A 22,432-nucleotide genomic window follows, 5' to 3' on the forward strand; every position below is an offset into this window, starting at 1 on the left:
AATAAATTTCTGTTGTGTAAGGCACCCAGTACAGGATTTAGATTGTGGCTGCCCACGCAGATACGCAACCTCTGCACCTTGGTTTCTCCACCTGTACAGCAGGGAGGGACCCTGATGCCTATTTCACAGGATTGTTGTGAGAACAAGGTAACCTGTGAAGCGTAGGAGCAGATACAGCATATAGAAGTGCTGCGTCTTTGTGAGCAGTTGTTATAAAGATGAAGACTGTCCCCATGCTGAAGGTGCCTTTGGCCTGAGCTGGGTACCTAGACAGCCTTGAAAATTGTCACCACCAGTGGCCGATGATTACCACTCCTTACTCTTCTAGTTTAAGTTTATATTCCAGGCAGCCCCAGTGGTGCAGGGGTTTGGTGTCTGCCTTTGGCCCAGGGTGTGATCCTGGAGTCCCGGGATCGAGTCCCATGTCAGGCTCCCTGCATGGAGACTGCTGCTTCTCCCTTTGCCTGTGTCTCTGCCTCTCTCTCTCTCTCTCTCTCTCTCTCCCCTCTGTCTCTCATGAATAAATAAAAAAAATCATTTAAAAAAGTTTATATTCCTATTAAAGGTTAATTTCCCCCAGGAAGGGGAATAGGCACTTATTCGTCAAGTGATGGAAACAGAGTGAAGGATATTATACAGACGTCCTGAAAGGATGAGGATGGGAGCTGCATAGGGGTTGAGGGGTAAGCAAAAAGGCTGAAGACCCTGAAGCCTACTTCTTCAAAGCATGAGTTTAAGGAAAAGGAGTTGAGTAGATGTGTGACAAGTAAGGCCATTTAAAGAGTAATTGTTAAACTTTGAAATATCACAATTTTTAACGAGACTCCAAAACTTTCAAGAGTGCATTTATTTGTCTCTAGAAGATCGCCCTGGGTGGGGCCTGTTCATTTTTCATACTTGGGGGAGCCTGTAACAGAGAAGAAAGTCCCTTATAAATGGCTAAATGCCAAGAACAGACCGTTCCCAAAACAACTATATAAAAAATGTTTCATTAGTCATCAAAGCTTTATAAGTTGAAAGATAGCATTTTTTTTAACCTTTTGAAATTTCATTATTTTAATACATCCCACTGTTAGCAAGGATATGGTGAAATCGGCACCCAGAGCTGGACGGATTATAAAGTGACCCCATGCGTCAAGCCATAGATTGTACCTACCTGTGACTCAGGACTTCCACTTCTAGGAACCTACCCTAAAAGACAGAAAGACATAAACACATCAGGCTGTTTGCCATATTTATGACAACGAAAGCCTGAAAACAACTTAAATGTCCAAAATTAGAAAACCATTCCATTTAATGGACCATTAAAACTTGTAGTAGCCTCTAAATGTGTCAGTGATAGAATAAGAAGAAACAGAAACACGGTGTTGTATACGCTGTGATAGTTTCTTAATTCTGTTGTATAAGAAAAATTTCGGAAGCACTTTAGTATATTTTCATCAGTAATTTCACTAAGATGGTAAGATCATTTTGGGTCTTAATATTCTGAAATCTCAACTTGAAGAAAAAAAACTCATGATGAAAAATAAAGTCACTGCAGTCAATCACTGTGGATAATGAGGTATTATAGTCACATGCCCTGATTCCATCCTTCACTGACCCATCTGGATATTGGGCAAGTTCCTTAACTTCTGTTTTCTAGTTTCCTGATACGTAAAGTGGATATAATTATACAGCACAGGGTGGTCATGAAAATTAAATAATACATATACACCACCAGGAATGGCGCCCAGCACAAAGTAAGTATCAATAACTTCTGATCTTGATCAAGTCTTTCCACTACACATGTGATTAAGTGAACATTAATAGTTCAAATTTAGGTTTGAACATATCCAGAGTGTGCTAAAACCTAAAAGGCAAACTCCAGTATAACTGGGTTTACCCAAAGAGTTAAAGGATAATTTAACCCTGTAGCCTAGAGTTGTACCATCACCCAACTAAGATCATCACCTTAGTTTGATTTTAAGCATTAGCTACAAAATTCCAGAAATGTAAGTATTTAAGTATCAGAATATGGAAACTTGCTGAAGATTATTGATGTTGCTATAGTTCTTTTTTTTTTTTGAAATGCGTGTTGGCCTCATTTGAATAGTTGAGGGTCTAGGAAGAGGGTGGTCTCAGAAACAGACTAGCTTGCTGCTCAGTCCCCCTAATTAGGTGGGTATGTGACTGTTGTTGGCTGTATAACCGTATGGTTTGACATATCGTTCAATGTGCCTTTCCCTCCCCCGCTGAGCCAAGGCTTGGGGTGGGGGCAAGGAAAGACGTAGCTAGATACCACCCAGAAGCCCTCGCTCAGCTTCAGATTTCAGTTCTCGGCAACAATAGTCTGAAAAAGCAAGGCTCTCATTTGAAAGAAGCTGACTTTGTTGGAAGGGAGAATAAGCGTGTGCGTTCTGGTGGGCCGGCGCTCACCTGGCAGCTCAGGTGGTCACCAAGCGGGGAGGAGGCAAGCGTGCTATGGGGAAGACTTCCTACATCCAAAATGGAGATGACGGTTGAAACAGCAGGAAGTAGTTATTCAGAGGGGACAGAGCTGGTTTGTAGAAGCTGCCGCATCCCTGGGAGGAGCCCTGTACCACGTCATCCTGGGCCTCGACCCGAGGATGGGGAGGAGTTACATGAGGGAACAGAACCCAAGAAAAGTAAAGAAGGATCTAAGGAAAGCAAGGATTTGTACCCACTTCTTGGGAATTTATGACCGCATGGCTGAGGGACATCATCAAGTAGGTGCCTGAGGGCAGCGGCATGGCCCGTCTGGAAGCGGGAAAGTCAAGGGGACCAGAAGATGCCTGCGTTCTGCAGGGAGAAGGCCCAGAAAGCCTGGCCTGGAGAAGAGAAGCCACAGTGGGGCCATGGACATCCAAGCAGATGTCAGCTCAACAGGATGGGGCCCAGGAATAGCTGGGGAAGCGCACATGAGCACTCCCGCTCCAGCCCCGTAGTACGGACAACCCTGGCTGCACCTAGAGGAGGACAAGAGATCTCCTAGGGGAGATGGCATACGAGGCAAAGAGCCCCATAGGGAATCTGAGCATTGAACAGATACAGTATTTACCCTTAGTGGGGTAAGCCAGTCTTCCCACCACCTGAGCCATGGGTCTTACTGGGTTCTCGAAAACAAGTAGAAGCCAGTGTAGAAAGTTACATTCCTTTCCCTCTAAACTGTGCTCATTATTCGTCAATCCTGCTTTGGTGTGTGAAAGCCCAGCAAGGTCCCGGAGATCAGAACCCAGCATTGCGACCTTAGCCTTGTCATCGCACATCTCCAGGGGAGGCCGCACGGATGGTCTTCCAGCAAATGAGCTCCTTTATAACGAGCAGGGCTTTGGCCACCAAGTCCCATACGGCCTGTCTTTTCCCTTGGGGACCTGTTCCAAATTGTATGATGCAGGAAAACCCTATTCCTATGTTCTCCTCACCTCAGAGCACCCCAACGAGGCAGGTGCCCCAGGCCCATCTTCCTTACTGGTGTTGCAGAAGGATACATTCTTGGGGACAAACGTCTTCCAAAAAGGGAGTGACCCAAAGAGGACCGGAAGAATTCCCCAAAATAATCAAGTCGTACTTATAGCCCCTACCCTCCCACCAGAAGATCTACCGTTAACACTACGTTGCTAGAGTCCATCTTATTGCTAATCCATTCCGGATAACCCAGAGATTAGAACAGGCCGATAAGGTAGAGGGTGGGAGGACACACTGACCCCCCTCAGGGGCTAGCTTCTGTGGTTCTAGTACTCGATGGCTTTCTGCGAACCCAATGAGACATCTATAAGGGACGTCGGTAGCACGTCAGAGAAGTCCTGCCTCGACCTTTGAGGGGGGATTTTCCTCTGTATCCATGTGGAACCAACAAGATAGGCCTTCTGTAAAACTCCTATAAATATTCCCTCCAGAAGTCCACTAGAATAGATTAGGGCTCACTTCATTAACTTAACCACCCGGCCCATCATATGTCAGGGAAAGAGAGATTATTGGCTTTGTCCAGTTGTGCTCGGCTCACAGACAGAGTTAGGAGCACATGGTAGGTAGAGATCTTATTAAACGCACCCAACTTCACACACGTTCACCAAACCCACTTTTGTGATTAGTTTTTCTGTGGGGACGGAAGACCGAGAGTCACAACAAAGGAAATCTCCCTCTCTTATTTTCATGAAGAAATTCATCTCTCCTCTAACATTTTCTCCTCATCCCGCTCAGACTGAGCCTCAAGAGTCTTCCTTGAATGCCGCTCGCATCTCTTCCTGAGCAGCTGCAGCCCGAGGCACCCTCCGATAGAGGTGCTGTCACTCCCAGGTTGGATGGATCCTGTCCCGTCTGCTCTAGATCTCACCTTTCCGAAGTTCCAGGGAGAACAGCCGACATCCGTATCATCGCAGCACCAATCCCTGAACCCCCAGACTTTAGAAGACACAGCAACACCCTGAGCCAATGCAACCGCTAGAGTGGCCTGCACCGGGTCCTGGCTTGGAGAGTTTAATGCCAAAACCAGTACTGCAGCGCGGGGGGGGGGGGGGGGGGGGGGCTGATGAACCACACAGCACCCACTCCATCGAAAGAAAGTTCAAGTTTTGAAAATACTCTGCTGGGTGAACTCATCAGAACACGCCCGGTAGGGTACCAGCGACCTATGGTTCCCAGGGAGAAGCCTGAACCACCCCGCTCGCAAGGAGGTTTCCTACCACACACCAGCGCCCGGGGGAAATGGGAGATGGGAGGCAGGGCACAGGTGCTCAGCACCTTCCCAGGGGGCTGATGAACATCCCAGCTGGCTAGACCACCGCGTTTCAGAGCTTAAAGTGCTAGTAGAGGCAATGCCCCCGGGGAGTAGCATCACACACAGATAACCGCAACCTGGTAGTGGAAATCACCTTCCGCAGAGGCTTCCATCCCGCACCAGCCCTTCCAAGGTGCGCGCCCACGACAGGCCAGCACATCTGGGCCCTAACAGGTGCTCACATTCATCCACATACTCCCTTCCAGAGCCCTCTGACCCCAGCAGAGTTGGCGTCTCACCCCAACATGAGGACGGGCTTTGTCCAGGGAAACGGCCTCTGTGGGAACTCAAGCGACTCTGAATGTAAGTCAGAGCCTTGCAGGATATGAAATGCCCAAGCCACCAACACAGGTGTCAAAATAAGCAATGGCGGGTCAGTGAACGTCCTGTCACCCCAATCGATTCCAAGACAGCAAAATCCTATACCTTGAAAGCCCAAATCTTTTTTTTTTAATTTATTCATGAGAGACACACAGAGAGAGGCAGAGACACAGGCAGAGGGAGAAGCAGGCTCCATGCAGGGAGCCCGATGCGGGACTCGATCCCAGGACCCCGGGGTCACGGCCTGAGCTGAAGGCAGATGCTCAACCGCTGAGCCTCCCAGGTGTCCCGAAAATCCAATTCTTAATGAGCCTCACCAGGACCTTGACACTGACCCCTATTCCTGCCATGGCAGGTGCAGCGGCTTCACGCAGCTTGTGGCCCTCTCCATTTGCAGACACGCTTGCTGATTCAGTCCCCAAGTGAAGCTGCTCTGGCCCAAGAAGTTAATCTCCATGCCTGCCATCAGCAGATTCTTATGTACTTCATTTGGGATTTTTGCCTCTCAGGAATGTTGTTGATCTTGCACAGCCTGCTCTGACCCCATCCTCAAATCCCCAAAAATGCCCGTCTCTGCCAGCACCAGGATTCCACTCCTCAGGATCCTCTCCAAGGGCAGGAGGAAGGTTGCCGTGCCTGCAAACGGAAGCTGGAGGTGGCCTGCCTCCCAGACTCTAAGCCCCTCTGTACCTAAGCATTTCAGTCCAATGAGTCCCATCAGCTATCTCCAGGTTCCCAGTTAGGGTGTGTGGCCAGGACCCCGAAGCCCTGTAGAGTCGCCTCTTCAGGTAAGCTGCATACCCTTATGAATTGTTTGGCAAACAAAGGCCAGGCTGAGCTTTGTTTCTCTGGACCCCCTTACTCCATCCTGGTTCTTGATAGTAAAATGCAGGCCTTTTAAAATTCTTAACTATGATTTTGGATACCTGCTCAAGCCACCTGCTTAGCTCACAGTGAGGCAGGGGGACCCATGGTGGCCCTAAGTGCTGGAGGCTAAGCAGAGTGAGGATGGCCTCCACACACGGAGATGGCCGAGTCCAGGGTGTCAGAGACCAAGCAGGTACGGGACGTGCCCGCATGGGGGGCGGCCCAGTGCAAAGAGGTGAAGTCCAATCAGCAGGAGAGGGGCCTTGAAGGGCAGCTGGCATGGAGGGTCAGACCCAAGCCGGGTAAGAAGGGTAAGGGGCACGGGGAGAAGACACCCATGCCAAAGCCAGCAGGCCTGCGTGCGTTAGGTGACCTCACGTGGTGAGCCAGAGTCCAAGCAGGTGAGGAGGCGTCCCTGTGTGGGGAAGGGGTGGCCTGAGTTGAACGTCAGCACCAGGGAGAGGATCCTTACGGAGGGGCAGCTTGTCACGGGTGCTGTCACGGGCTGAATTATGTCCCCTCACAATTCACATGCTGAAGCCCGACCCCCCACACCTCAGAATGCAACTGTATTTGGAGACAGAGCCTTAAAAGGGGTGACTGAGTTAAAATGAAGGGTGAGGGAGGTGGGGCGGGTGGGTGGGATGGGTGATGGTCACTAACGAGGCCACTTGTGATGAGCACGGGGTGTTGAACGTAAATGATGAATCACTGAATCTACCCCTAAGACCAACATCGCACTGAATGTTAACTAAAATTTAAATTAAAAAAATAAAATGGGGCAGCCCAGGTGGCTCAGCGGTTTAGCGCCATCTTCAGCCCAGGGCGTGATCCTGGAGACCTGGGATCGAGTCCCACATCGGGCTCCCTGCATGGGGCCTGCTTCTCCCTCTGCCTGGGTCTCTGCCTCTCTCTCTCCATCTCCTCTCTGTGTATTCTCATGAATAAATAAAATCTTAAATAAAATAAAATAAAATAAAATGTAACAAAGGGTGGGCACCAATCCATGATGATTAGTGTCCTTATAAGAGAAAATTGAGGCACACATATGCAGAGGAAAGACTATTTGCAAGCCAAGGAGAGAAGCCTCCGAAGAAACCAAATTTACCACCATCTTGATCTTGGACCTCCAACCCCTAGAACTGCGAGAAATAAATTTCTGTTGCTTAAACCAAAATCCGTGTATTTTGTTATGGGAGCCCTCACAAACTCATCGGGGTGCTAAAGCCCAAAAGGGGTGAAGAGACGAGCCACCGCGCGGGAGACAGCGGAGAGAGGAGAGGTGAGTCACACGTGGGGTGTCCCTGATGAAAGAGCCGTTTCAGGGCCAGGGATGGGAAAGTGCATGACGCTCAAGCTCAGAGCATCTTCTGCCCGAAAGGAAGTGGTCGAAGAAGGAGAGTGACAGGTCAAGCAGAAAGGTGGCCCATCTGAGGGGCTTTCACTGGCCACAATGAGGACAACTTGAGTAACAAAATAAGTCATGAAACGCTGTGATATCATGATGATAAAAACTGTGACACATCCGTCCCATGGACTAACACTCAGCGGAGAGAAGGGGGCCTGGACTTTCAATACAATCCCTGGGATGATTTAAGGGCACTGCCCTACGTAAAAGTCCAGACCCTAAAGGGTACACGGGACTTCTCTGGATTACCTTTGTAACTTCCTGTGAATCTATAATTATTTCAAAATCGAAAGTTTCACAAATACAGAATGTTGGATGCAGAACGGGACGTAGAGATAGCTTCACCACGGGAAGCCAACGACTAAAGCGAATGTCCTTAGTAATAGAACAAATCAGAATGCACCCCACCCAGTAGGGGGTGATCTTCCCCCCCACCAAAGACTCATGTCTGAATCTAATCAGGAGGAAACAGACCCAAATCAAACACCTGACAAAACTGGGCTATGATCCTCCAACACGTCAAGGTCATAAAAGCCATGGAAGGACCAGCGGAGTGTTCCGGACGGATGGAGGCTAGAGGTGTGACAGCTAAATGAACTCATGCTTCCAGCTGGACCTTCTGCTAGAAAGGACAAAAAATTTAAGTGTGTTTCTCCCCTTTTCAAAGAAAGTTCCAGTTAGGACTTTTCTGCATCTTACTAGAAAGTGTTAGTCTCCACTTTCAATCTACTTACTAGCAATGGCCTATTTCCAGGATCAATAACCCTTGGAAGACGAGGCCGCCCTATAGATCTTTGCTGCTGGCGTCGCCAAACCTACGCCGGCTCCACTTCCATCAGTTCACGCCCAGCCCAGTTCACGCCCGTGCAGCCAGGCGGCTCGGCACAAGGATGACGTGCGGAGATCTCCCCGCCGAGGATCGGTGAGGACTACCCGCAAGGAGGGGTCTTGCCGTAACACCTGGAACCCATGAAGATGTCACTAACAGAGAGCCAGGTTCGAGGTTGAGCTTAGGTCATAGCTTCACCCTGGCTTTTGCTCTCGGCCATTCTCTGTGAGCTCCTGTGGTAGCAATAGGAATTCTGCTTCCCAAGCGTTGACTGGAAGGGAAGGCTTGGTTGTAGGGAGGTCAGGTGGCCGGAGCATGAACACCTGAAACAGCGCGTGTGCAAAAGTACAATCCTCAGGACACAGTAATCAAGTCAGAAGTGGCAGCCAAGGCCAGCCGGTCCGCAGGGAGCCTGCAGGACCCCACACCCGAGGAGAGCGCTATGGGGCCAAGGGAACAAACCAGAGCACTTGCTACAGGCAGAGCTAGGATGTTGATTGCGCAGGTGTACGTGCACGTGAGCACCGACGGGCCAGCCACTGCCCCAGACACCTCTGTGACACGATGCCACTGAGTCGCGCAACGGCCTGATATACAAGGTAGGTATGATCACCGTTCCCATTCCACAGACGGGAAAACTGGGGACTAGAGAGCTTCGGTAGCTCACTGGCTGTCGCATAGCTAGCAAGGGGGGACGCCGGCATTTGAACCCCACGCTCAGCTGCTATCTGAACGGCCCCCACCGGCGGGCATCACGCATGAGTCCCCGACTCACGCGGCCCCTCACGTCGCACCAGGCGCCTTCCTTGCTACGGCGGGCCTGGCTCCGGTTCCACGCGGTCGTGCTGCGGGGTGACGGGGGGCTCGTCAGAGTAGCACAGAACCTCACGGGGCGAGGAGTCCCCTCGAGGACTCGGGGAAGCAGCTGCTCCCCTGTCTCGCAGCTTCACCGGTTTGGCAAAGTAATAAGAGCTACTCTGATAAATTCTTGTTTTTACCTAGAAAATGCTGCCTTCCTATAGGAAACAAACTGAGGGGCGCTGAAGGGGAGGCGAGGGGCGATGGGGTGCCTGGGGGACGGGCATGAAGGAGGGCACGTGACGTCGTGGGCACCGGGTGTCACCTGCAACTGGGGAATCACGGACCTGTGCCTCCGAAACTAATAATACACTATATGTTAATTAACTGAATTTAAATGAAATAAAATTTTAAAAAGAGAAAATGCTACTTTCCAACAAAGCTGACTCAAAAAAAAACAAAAAACAAAAGAAACCGTGCGTGCACGCGTATTTGGTATCTGCAGGCGCCTGCACGTACGGCTAGCTGCTTCTTTTCCTGGAGACCTCAGAGTCAAACTTTTGAGAAATAATTAGGGTCATAAGAAAGCAAACTCAGGTCTGTCCTGAGTCATTCCGGGGGGGGGGGGGGGTGCCTTCTCCTTGAGTTGCTGAGACTTAATAGATTTTTTCCAAACGACCAGCCTTCACTTTCCCACCGAGGCACTTCCACAAAACGGTCTTATTTCCGGCCCTTTTTAGCACGGGAAATTGCACACACCTCAGGGAAAGTACTTTGAGGTCTTGACACCTATGCGGCTACTTAGGAAGAAACACTTCACCGGACTCCCTGTTGGGGAGAGAACTGCGGTCGCAGACGCCAGGCTCGGGGACAAGTGCGCGACTCACCGCTGCCGCCGTCCGCCCAGGGCCTCTCCTCCTCGCTCTTCAAGCCCACAGGGCGGCCGGCGTGCTGCCCGGGGTTCCTCGGCACATCTCCAGCCAGCGCTACCGGTGGTTCGGGAGGGCGGTTGCTATAGTTCTGGTGACCTGGACCCTGTCTCTAGAAACCATATTTAGCAGTCAAACAGTGCAATACGACAATCAGACTTCGAAGACTTAATATATTCCCCAAATTTTAATCAATGTGGCTTAAGCGACAAAGGCAATCTTAATTGTGGAGAGAAAATCATTGCTCAATGGGCTGTATCCATTCGTCTATGACCTTAACGTGTTGTGCACTTGGCAGCTGCATTAAAACTATTATCCCCTGGAGCATATCCCGTGTCTTATAATGAATGTAGCACAAACAGAGCACGTCTGCTATGCGTGCAAGGAAAGGCCAAGGCAGCCGCCTGTGTGTGTGCAAACCCCGTGGTCGCGCCACGAGCCAAGCATCCAATTAGCTAACAGGACAATCCGTTCCTGACTGCAGAATGCTTCCCCTCAGCAGTCACCCAAGTAGGACGAGGGCACAAGGGGAAAAAAATTAAGTACCATCAGATGCCTGGCAATTCCTGCCCTAAGTCTCTAAAACGATTGGGTTCCTCTACTCTCCAGGGCCTGTCCTCTTCTGTTCCTAAACACAGTCACTCTGCTACTTAGGAAAGACTTTCACTGATCTAACCACTTTTCTTCTTTCATCCTTTTGCTCTTCTTTCCGACCTCAGATTTCCAAGTTTGATGGACTTTGCCATCATGCTCTGCCTGGACTTTGGACACTCACACACACACAACCCCCTGTAAGTGGCTTCTAGCCCACATCTCACATGTTGGGCCTTTCTATAGCTTCCTGCACTGCTTCCCACCCTCAGATTCCCGAAAGTCTCCCCCGCCTGCCTTTAGGTCCCATCTTGCTTCTCCACCTTTCCTTCTCTCATGGTTCCTTCTCCCCTCAGGCCAATGGTGCCACTTAGGGTGCATTTCTAAGGCCTTTCTCTCTTCCTATCTTACCTCCTCCGGTGACCAACCCACTTGCAAGTCTTCACAGCCTGCCTGACCATGCAGCAAGCCCATATAACCAGCCCACAGCTTCTACTGCCCAAGGGACACTTCTCAGCTGTGCACCTGGATAACGGTGGTGACAACTATATGCTCACAGTTTGCCAATTCATTTGGAAACTTAATATATTTTCTATTAAGTTCAGTGATTTCATCCAATGGCTTGCATCGAATCATTGCAAACCCCATGAGACGGGCATCACAACCACTGCTGAGCATTCCAGTGTGGTCTATCCGGGGCAGGGGGTGCTCTCCAAGGAAAATGCCTCTTCCTTCCTGAGTCCTGTCCAGTGGAAAACCACACTGCAGGGTGGGCTTCCAGAAGCCTCCTCTCACTCCCTAGCTATCAAGAAGCTAGGTGCCCTGGACGGTGACAAGAAGTAGAGAGATGAGCAGCCCGGGTGGCTCAGTGGTTTAGCGCCTCCCTTCGGCCCGGGGCATGATCCTGGAGACCCGGGATCGAGTCCCGCATTGGGCTCCCTGTGTGGAGCCTGCTTCTCCCTCTGCCTGTGTCTCTGCCTCTCTCTCTTTCTCTGTGTCTCTCATGAATAAATAAATAAAATCTTAAAAAAGAAAAAAGAAGTAGAGAGATAGATAATCAGGAACTCTGTGCCAAAGCTCACACAGATCTGGGTTCAAAGCCCAGTCCTGAAATTTCTTAGCTGTGTGGCCTTTACCTGTATCTTGGTTTCCTCTTCCCTAAGACATGGATCATAAACAACCCACAGGATTGTAAGAAACAGCTAGAACACAGAAATTGCCTGGCGGTTACCTCAGAGACTTTGGCTCCTTCCAAGACATCACTGAGAACTTGTATGTATTCGGTTGCACCTTTAAGGATGTCAACTTTGCTAGGCTTCCTGCTTTGGGGGAGAAAGGGCACAAGTGCCTTCAGTTTGGCAAAACCACGGTTGAGATTTTTTATCTGGAAAACAAAAAAGCACAGTGACAGGCAGAGAAGCTAACTGATACAATATCTCCCCCCAAACCCCAGAAGAGGGTTGTGAGGGCTTGTCTGGGGGGTGAACCTAAGCCGGCCTGGGCCGGGGCCACTGCTGCACCAGCAGCACAGTTCCTGGTGACCGGGAAGGGGTGGCATGAGCTCAGCTGTGTGGGTGCATGGGCTGGAAGCGGGGAGGGGGGGTCTGTGTGCTTGCTGAACCCCCTCCTCTTCCTTTCACCGTAAGCCAATATATTCCATTGAGTGAGAGTCCCCTTCCACTCCAGATCAAAGTGAACAATGGACACAGTTCTCCCATTACAGCAGGGCAAAAGACCAATAAATATATGAAAATTTGGAACTTGGACAAAAGAACCACAAAATAGAAATTAGATATCAGTTTTCATGCGCCAAGCTGGTAATATTGCTTAATTATACCTAGCACTGGAGCCGGACAAAGGAAAGAGTTCTATATGCAGTAAGAAGGGATGAAAATTAGTAAACTTCTCTAGAAAGCAGTTGGGCAACTGGTATCGAACGTTGTGAGGTTGCGCACATCCTCTGTCCCCGTAATTCCATCTCTAGCGTTCTATTTGAGATCAATTATCAGACATGCACATAAAGACCAGTAAAAAGCTGCAAAAAGCACAAAGACTGGATATTTTTGGTCCATTTATACAACAAGACTATGCAGTAAAAAGCCGTTCTTAGAAAGAATGAGGAAATCCCAAATCAAAACCACAATGAGATCCCACCTCACAGCAGTGAGAACAGTGAAAATGAACAAGTCAGGAAACGACAGATGTTGGGGAGGATGTGGAGAAAGGGGAACCTCTTACCCTGTGGGCGGGAACGCGAGCTGGTGCAGCCACTCTGGACAACAGTGTGGAGGGGCCTCGAAGAGTTGAAAATAGAGCTGCCCTACGACCCAGCAATGGTACTGCTGGGGATTTGCCCAAAAGATACAGATGCAGTGACCCAAAGGGGCACCTGCACCCCAATGTTCATGGCAGCAACGTCCACAAGAGCCAGACTATGGAAAGGGCCCACATGGCCATCAACAGACCAATGGATAAAGAAGAGGTGACATACACGTAATGGAACATTACTCGGTCATCAAAAAGAATGAAATCTTGCCATTTGCAACGGCACAGATGGAACTAGAGGGGATCATGTTAACTTAAACAGGTCAGGGAAAGGCAATTATCATATGATGTTGCTAATATGTGGAATTTAAGAAACAAAACAGAGGAGGGAGGAATAAAATGACAGCATCAGAGAAGGAGACGAACCATAAGAGACTCTTAATCACAGGAAACAAACTGAGGGTCGCTGGGGGTGGGGGGCAGGGGGATGGGGTCACCGGGGGACGGGCATTAAGGAGGGCAGGTGGTGTGACGAGCCCTGTAATGAGCGATTATGTAAGACTGATGAATCGCTCATCTCTACCTCTAAAACTAATGGTATGCTATATGTCCACCTTTTAAAAAATGAGAAAATGCTTTCGATACTGTTAAGTAAAAAACCTAGAAGACTATGTACCCCCTCACAATTTCATTATATAAATATAACACGCACACACAGAACTAGGAAAAGAGGCTGCGAGGTTCTACGCAGGACTTCAGGGTCGTTAGGTCTGTGCTCTGTTCCCTCTGTTCCCTGTCGCTTCTCCGTTTTTCGGGTGTTTTAATTCTATCCTTGTCAAGAAGAATGAAGGTCATTAGCTCGGCCCCTCCCGCCTCCCACCCAGGGACCCTGCGCCCAGGCCGGTGGGGGTGGACCTGGGGGCCCGGCTGCCCTGGGAAGCACTGAAACCCCCAGTACATGCCCCGGGGGCTCCGGCCTCAGGACCTTGGGGCCTTGTCGCCGCCCCTGGGACGCGGGACACGGGCCGGAGCGGGAGCCGCGCGCAGGGGCGCCGTGTTTCCTTCCTCCAGATAAGAGAAAAGAGCTTCGTCTAGGCCGCCTCGCCCCACCCCTGCGTCCAGGCACAGGTGCCGAGGGGAGGGAAGGCACCAGAGCCCCGTGCGCCCCAGCGCTTCAGCCTGCGGAGCAGCCGGGAGGGAGGTCGAGGCACAACTTGGAGGGGAGACGTCGTGGGCGTGGTCGCAGGTGGCGCGGGGGGGGGGCAGGTGGCGCGGGGGGGGGGCAGGTGGCGCGAGAGGCACAGGTGGCGCGGGTGGGGCAGGTGGCGCGGGGGTCGCAGGTGGCTCAGGTGGCGCAGGTGGCGCGGGGGGTGCAGGGGATGCGGGGGGCGCAGGTGGCGCGGGGGGCGCAGGTGGCGCGGGTGGCATAGGTGGGGTGGGTGGCGCGGGGGGCGCAGGTGGCTCAGGTGGCACAGGTGGCACAGGTGGCGCGGGTGGCCGCCGCGGAGCCCGTCCCAGGGCCCGGGCGCGAGGCAGGGGGGCGGGCGCTGCGTGTCCCCGCGGGCCTCCGAGGTCGCGGCCGGGGGCGGGGGCGGGGGCGGGGGCGGCGGGGGCAGGACGCTCACCCGCTCGCGCTCCTTGGCGTTGGCCACGCGCCGCCGCTCGAGCACCAGCTGCAGGTCCTCGGTGGACGAGTAGCCGCCCGACGGCAGCCGCTTGAGCCGGCAGATGGCAGCCAGCTGGGGCAGCGGCCCGAACTGCTCCCGCAGCACGTCCTCCAGCACCTCGGCCGGCGCGACGCCCAGGACCGGCTCCGGCTCCATGGCGGGGGCGGGGGGGGCGGGGCCTGGCGGCGGCACCTGCTCCACGTGGGGAGGGAGGGGCCTGGAGGCACCTGCGCCACGTGAGGTGGGGGAGGGGCGGGTGTGGGGCCTGACGAGGGCACCTGCTCCGCACAGGGCGGGGCAGGGGGGAGGGGCCTGGCGTGGGCACCTGGGCCACGTGGGGCGGGGCCTGGCGTGGGCACCTGGGCACGCGGGGGGCGGGGCCTGGACCACCTGCGCCTCCCCTTGCCCCCCCAGGGCGGGAGGCTGGGCCGCCCTCCAGAAGCCAGGCCCTGGGGGCCGTGGGGGGGGCAGCAGCCCCGCAGGTGACGTTGGTGAAGGGGCTTGCGGACGTCACCTGCTCTCACATTGGGCCGCACCCTGGATTCACCCGCCCACCTGGTAGAACCAATCCCCCCAATTCCGTCGGTCAATGCAGGTTGCGGGCTGCGCCCCTGGCTACAGGGAGACACCTGTAGGCAAATACAGCACGTGCGCATGTACACGGACCAGATTCGATGGCTACACAGAGAACTTTTAAAGTTCATTTTGAAACAAAGTTGCAAGAACAGTAGCAAAGAGGTCCCGTAGCCCCTTCACCTACACCCCCTGCCTGTTAACTTCCCCTTTACCCCGTTGACCTTTTTCTCTATGAATATTCACATTTTCATGATTCTTTCTCTAAAAGAAAGAATGTCCTAAGTCCTGTCCTGTCTTCATGGCCTTGACGGTTTCAAGGCCTTGACGTGTTTCATTCTAAGGCCACCCTGCCCCTGGGGGCTGCCCACTGTTCCCTCCTGCCCCCCTGGGCAATCCCTTGGGGCCGGGCCTGTCTCAGCGCCTCCTCGCAGGACCTGTGTGAGGCTGCCCATCCCCGTCCCTGTCCTCGTCCCACCACTGAGGAGTTAACCTTGACCCCATCGAGGTGGTGGCTGCCCGGTTCCTTCACCATAAATGGACTCATTTTCCCTTTGATCGATGAATATCTTGTGAGGAAACCAGTATCTTTAGCATCTTTGCCGACTCCTGCCTCGACTGGCACTTTGTGGCCAAATGGTCACATCCTGTCATGGGGAAGAGCTTTTCCTTCTCCCTGATTAATTTATTCATTTTGTGTTCATGTCACTATGAGCTCGTGACTTTCTATTTTATTTAATAAGATGTAATTTATTCATATCACTATTCAATGATCAAATGTTCCCAGATTTGGCCCATAGGAGTCCTTTCACGCTGGCTTCTCCGTTCTTGACGTGACCCCGTCGCTCTTGGTGCGCTTTCTCAGTTGTGCCAAAAAGGAACAACATGTTCCAGGCTCATCTTGAATTTTCCCAGCCCAGCCGTGGAATCAGTCAATTCCTTTAGTAGAAGATGGAATTTAGAAACAAAGATTTGGATGCTTGACGGTTCATCCCTTTTGGGATATGATCCTTCTAAGCCCTTTTAGCAGGTAGGAAACATACGTATGGACACACACGAGCACGCACACACACCACCATATATATATATATTTCTGCATAAATGGAGACTTAAAAAGCATGAGTTCACACTAAAACCTCCAACTCCAATCCAATAGCTCAAATTTCTCTCTTGTCTCTTGTTGCTCCTTAATTTCCAACTCCCGTCTCCAACAGCGAGAAACCTGACTTCTGTTTTCCTCAATGTATTTACTTAGTTATTCACTTAACTCCCAGGGAGAGCCAGTTTCCTAGCCTCACCGGCCACCTCCTCGGCCTCACCTGTGCTCTGCTCCGCTCCGCCGTGGCACTGCCTGCAAGGGAGGGGCAAGGGAAGGGGAGAGGGCGCACCAAATGCGTTACTGGGGTTGCTTGGGCAGGGGGCCTGGGGATGAGGTAAGATCTGCGCCTCTTACCTTCTCTGTGTCTTACGTTTTTCACAATAAGCAGGGGTCACATATGTATACATGTATTTAAGAAGGAAAATAATTTTGCTTGCTCTAAGTTTATTTGGTGTTGTCTGCTGGCAAACAGAAGGCAAAAGAGCCAAATGTGTGGAAATAGAGCTTAAAATGGGGCTCACTTACCCATTTATTTAAATTTCCCTGAGCATCAGAAAGGACACTATTGACATTTTCTATTTTATTCTAAACCCTTGAGTGGACAAGCTGGTGTGTAGCAGGAACCCAGTGTGAGGCCCCAGAAGTTACTCCTTCCTACTTGCTCCTGTCAGTCAGCTCCAACCATAGCTTTCTAGCATCTTCTCCGTTAGACTCCTACCTTGAGCCAGGTGTTCTGAAGGAGAGCAATCACGTGGACTCACCTGAGCTAAGATGTTACACCCGACAGCGACTTGGTGCCGCTGCCTCGCCATTACCCGGAGGTGCAATGGCCTCGTGAGCAGAAACAGTGAGTGTTTCTCTCCTCCCACGGTGAGAGGGGTAGCTCAGCGAGGCACCTCTGCTCTCGTGGTCACCCGGGGACTTGAGCTCCTTCCAGATCATTGCCCCCCCACCCCATCGTCGCTCCTGAGTATCATTTTCAAAAATGCAGCTGTGCTGTCAGAGGCCTGTGTCATCACTGGTGCCCCGAGCAGCAAAGGCCCCAGACCATTCACCCCAGTCATGATTCCGAGCAGGATCAGAAGCGCTTCCAGGTATTCCAAGCAAATGCCGGGTGATTTGATTTGGGGATCCAGTTGCTTCACACAATGGCCGGGAGGTCCAGCAGAGCAGGAGGGGCTCAGTGTGAGAACACAGCCCCGAAGCTGCCGCTCAGCCCCCGCAGCTAAGGGGGGGCCCGGACGCTGGTGCAGAGAAACGCCCAGGCCCCACTCCCGGGCTTGTCCACAATGGAAGGACAGGGACCTGAGCTCTGCCCGATGTCCATGCTCACCATCTGACATGCCTGTTTCTTTTCTTTTTTTTTTTTTTTTTTTACGATTTTATTTATTTATTCATGAGAGACAGAGACACAGGCAGAGGGAGAAGCAGGCTCCATGTAGGGAGCCCGACGTGGGACTCGATCCCGGGTCTCCAGGATCACACCCCGGGCCGGAGGCAGTGCTAAACCGCCGAGCCCCCCAGGCTGCCCCATACACCTGTTTCTAAGGAGGTCATTTGGCATCTGGAATCCTGGGGATATGGGGTTCTGGAAAATGGAATTTCAGCCACCCCCCCCCCCGCCCCAACCTGTGCGATGCCGAGAGGCACCCGAGGAAGGGAAGCAGGCGGGAAGCGCAGGTGGAGGGGGTGGGAGCAGAGGATGCCATCCAAGCTGGCTCTTGCTCCATCTTTGGCTCCAGCACATTCACCTCATCAGCCTTTCCTGCTTCCTACCCGGGGGCCCAGCTAAGAGGAACATTCCCCACGTCTGCCCGGGGCCTGGACAGCCCTTCGTCACACTCCCTGGCTTGTGGCTCACAGTCCCTGTCATCTCTGTTTGCTCAGAACATGAGAGAGCTGCTAAAAACCAGCTTAATAAGGGAAGGCAAAGAGGGACATCTGAAAAAGGGGTCAAAACCTATAAAGCGGGGATCCCTGGGTGGCGCAGCGGTTTGGCGCCTGCCTTTGGCCCAAGGCGCGATCCTGGAGACCCGGGATCGAATCCCGCATCGGGCTCCCGGTGCATGGAGCCTGCTTCTCCCTCTGCCTGTGTCTCTGCCTCTCTCTCTCTCTCTCTCTCTCTCTCTGTATGTGACTATCATAAATAAATAAACATTTAAAAAACAAACAAACAAACAAACAAAAAAAAAAAAAAAACCTATAAAGCGGATCCCTGGGTGGCGCAGCGGTTTGGCGCCTGCCTTTGGCCCAGGGCGCGATCCTGGAGACCCGGGATCGAGTCCCACATTGGGCTCCCGGTGCATGGAGCCTGCTTCTCCCTCTGCCTGTGTCTCTGCCTCTCTCTCTCTCTCTCTCTCTCTGTGACTATCATAAAAAAAAAAAAAAAAAAAAACCTGTAAAGCGACACATCTACATGGCCCACAAGTCCTATCTAAATCAATTTGGCAATTTCCTCTTATTAACTCATATTCATATAAATTCATATTATTACATACTATGTATTATCTTAATTTTTTAAATAATTTATTTTTATTGGTGTTCAATTTGCCAACATACAGAATAAACTATGTATTATCTTATTTCACCATATTCCTGGGAGCTGGACCTTACCCTCCGGTACAGAGGAGAAAACGAGCGCCGGGGACGTTGAGAGACTAGGCAAGGCTGCACGGACGGTCGGGTTCTCCTCGAGATCTGAACGCCCTCTATCCCAGGGTCACCTCCAGCTGGCCTGTCCGCGGACACACGGGCCCTGTCTGCTTGCCACGCCCTGGACTTCCCTTCCCTTGAGGCTCCTGCTCCACTCCCACTGGGCACGAGCTGGGGTTACTGTCTTGGCCACATCACCAGCAGAGTTCACCATGGGTCAGATGTGCTTCTCCACCAAGAACAGAGAAGGGGAACAGACTCACAGGCTTTGTCCCCAAGAAGCTGGTGAAAGCTCATTTTATGGATTGACTTTCTTAATCTGCACACAAGCCTCAAGAGAGGGGCCCTGTACTTTTTTCACAGAAGAGGAAATTGAGAGACAAAAATCAAGCAACCAGCTTTCCCACCAAGGCAGGGGCAGAGCTAGGACTGGACCCAGGCAGTCTGGCCATGGAGCCTGGGTCTCTAAGCACCAATCTCTCCTGCCTCCCATGATGCCCACCCCACTGTGAGTGATGGCTGCAAGAGCAGTCATGATGTACGAACCAGATGCAATGTCCACAAACTTGGCGATTACGCAGACAGGTCATGGGTGATCCAGGCAGAGGGTGTCGTGAGCAAAAGTGCAGAAGCCGCAATCAGAACTGGTTGGGGAGACACTGAGGTCCAGGGCCGGGTTCTGATGATGCTGTAGCAGGGATGTCATGAAAGGTTCATTGGGGCCCCCTTGAAGAGGGCCTGGAATCCCAGTCCTGGGACCAGCTGCAGCAAGAAATGCTTGTCAGGTCTAAGAAGGATAAGATTGCAACAGAAGCAGGGCTTTGAGGAGATTCGAGGGGAAGTAGGCTCCAGGCTGCGTTGGGGAGGGGAGGGGCACTGAGGCACAGCTGTGTGGTGGCCCCCCTGCTGCACCGGGCCTGTCCCGCAGGGCAAAGCCTTCTTGGGGCCCAGCCAGCAGACCCTCTGCTCTCCTAAGCCACCCCTCCTGAGAGCAGCCCAGGCCCCCTCACTCTCCCGTAACTCTCACTGGGGCCTGGGGCTATGCTGGTACTGGGGTCCCTGGTCTTGGTTGGCTTTGAGCTGTAGGAATTGGTAGCGGCAGATGGAGGTAGAGTCACTTATAACTGGTCCTTAAATGTGAGAGCAACACAAAGGGAGAGGCTCTTTCCGGTAGGTGAGGCGTAGGCAGGTCAGGAGGCCCAGGCGCAAATCTGGGCTGTAAGACCTGCAGAGTTTCGGGGGCATCAGCTGGCGGAGGACGCTCAGAGTCGCTGACTACAGCACAGGTAGTGATCCCCAAAAGGCTGTGGCATCTGCTTCCACAATGTGCCTTCCCCTGACTGAGAAATCGTCCCCTGGGCCTAGAAAACCGAGTCTGGAAGGTCGTCGCATGACAGCCAGAGGGTCTGTGCCTTCTCCGTGTGCCGGAGTTGGGCTTTCCCCCAACCACCCCGCGCAGACTCCGCCTCCACCGGGCCGGGTCCTCGCACGCCAAGCGCTGGAAAGCACGGCGCTGGGAGGAAAGGTTGTGGGCATCCGGGCGCCAAGCGCACGCCCCACGTGGCGCCAACTGTCACGGCCTAGGTCTCTCACCAGTGTGATCCCCGGTCACCCGCGGTGGCGGCTCTACAGCGTCCCCACAGCAGAGGCGGGGTGGGGCAGGGACTCCAGGACGACGAGCTGACCGCTTCCCCCAGGACAGCGGAGCACTTCAGTCTGTCTCCCCAGATGGCTCCGCTCAGTCTGCAGAGAACTCCATCGCCCTGCCTTTCTGGCTCTCTCTTGCGGAACCTGCAGCTTTCAGTACCTTCTCTGCAGAGAGAACGGGCCAGCCCGGACGTGAGAATTGACCCCGGAGTGTGAGGATGTTTACCGGTCCCTGTTCCATTAGCTCCAGGCCACAGACCAGTTTGGTTAGACGGATAGCAAGCAGCTGGCCGCTACTCCGGGGTGGAGCCACTGCCAGGCTTCAGGCCCCAGGGGACCCTTCCTGGGGCTGTGAGCAGGGACTGGGTGTCCCAACCACCTGTCCTCCCTACTGGAGTGCTGGCTTGGAGCGGGGAGGGGCTTTTATCTGTTGTTCACTTTGGGAGGGTTTATTTTTTAAGATCTTATTATTTTTATTAGAGAGAGAGAGAGTGGGGTTGGTCAGAGGGCAGAGGAGAGAATCTCAAGCAGACTCGCTGCCGAGCACAGAGCCCAGCGTGGAGCTCAGTCTCACGATGCTGAGATCGCGACCTGAGCTGAAAGCAAGAGACGGACGCCCCACCTCCTGAGCCACCCAGGCGCCCCTGTTTCCTTCACTTTCAAATCTTGAAAACCTGGAAAAGTGCCTGGGCCATGGGAGAGGCATAGGAAATGATCCTGGATTGCATGGATATTGGTAAAAAGTAAAAATCTTCAAGGAGGCTTCATGGTTATGAAGCTTTAGACGTTAAAGTAACACGGAAATACATAAGTTAAAAGCTATTAGAAATACGACATGAGAGCAGCCCGGGTGGTTCAGTGGTTTAGCACCACCTTCCACCTAGGGCGTGAGCCTGGAGACCCGGGATCGAGTCCCACGTCGGGCTCCCTGCAGGGAGCCTGCTTCTGTCTCTGCCTCTCTCTCTCTCTCTGTGCCTCTCGTGAATGAATAAATAAAATCTTAAAAAAAAAAAAAAGGAAAACCCTAAGACAAAGAATAGAAATACATAAAAAGAAAACAATAAGCCTATCCGTAAATACCTACATTGCCACAGCTAAAAAATACCAAGGAGATTCAGGAAATCAGATCCAGTAACATATGTAAGTCTAAGAAAAAAACAAAACTGTAAACGTACTAGAATACAGCGAAATGTTATCTCAGTCCTGCGGTAGGGGAGGAGTTTCTAAGACTGAAGAAAAGCTAAGAAGCCATAAAATAAAATGCCAAAGAAGAGCCAAAAGGGAAACAAACGAGTTAAAGTCCTGTTCAGCCACAGGTACCACAGCAGGTAGGACCGGTGGCCACTTCTGGTCCCGGTGGAGCAACGGGACTAGTCCTTTTGCCGTCAGCAATGGGAACACTGGACAAAATTCATGAAACCTTTGATGAAACAATTGCTTTCAGACATCGAACAACTGAAATCCGAGTTCCCGAGTGGGGAAGCAGACAGCTTGAGCCTCCAGCTGCCTGGGATTCTTCGTGGAGGCCCTTTCCATATCCCAGTGCAGGAGGAGCCGCCACGCGGGCTGAGCTCCCCAGGATCCGGAGCTGCCAGGGTTTGGGGAGGAGCACGGAGGGGAGGGAGTCATGCAGGCCGGGGGCCCCAGAAGCCTGCCCTGGGCTCCTAGGCTGTGAGTCTGTGGGGCTCCGGGGATTCTCATCCTACACTCCAGTCCCTGGAAGGGGGAGGGGCCCCAAGAAGACGCCAAAGCCAGAGAGAGAGAGCACCCGAGGTTTGCAGCCGGGAAATGAGGGGGGCTACCACAGGACGAAGCTGCGCGGAGTGGCTCCAGGGCCTTATCGGGTACCCGGGATGCCCTCACCCCTGCAGCCAGGGAGCCTCCGCGGCTCTTCCCTGGGCAGCCAGACCCAGAAACCCGGTTCACGCTCAGGAGGGACATCGAGGGAGGAGAAGCGCGCCTGAGGGGAGAGGGTGCGGCGGCCCTCGCCAGACGAGCCGGAGCCCTCG

General features: G+C 52.5%; 1 protein-coding gene across 1 annotated transcript; it reads right to left on the bottom strand.

Moving 5' to 3' along the window:
• Nucleotides 1-840: 840 nt before the first annotated feature.
• On the bottom strand, nt 841-14,608 carry FIGLA (folliculogenesis specific bHLH transcription factor). The gene is made up of 5 exons (XM_077913228.1): nt 14,411-14,608; nt 11,752-11,904; nt 9,888-10,041; nt 1,157-1,191; nt 841-907 (listed from the first exon to the last, which is right to left on the bottom strand). The coding sequence occupies exons 1-4, from the start codon at nt 14,606-14,608 to the stop codon at nt 1,187-1,189; spliced, it is 510 nt and encodes a 169-aa protein (XP_077769354.1). The 3' UTR covers nt 841-907; nt 1,157-1,186.
• Nucleotides 14,609-22,432: the final 7,824 nt, after the last annotated feature.

This window comes from Canis aureus, chromosome 11 (assembly GCF_053574225.1).
Source record: "Canis aureus isolate CA01 chromosome 11, VMU_Caureus_v.1.0, whole genome shotgun sequence".
NCBI lineage: Eukaryota > Metazoa > Chordata > Mammalia > Carnivora > Canidae > Canis > Canis aureus.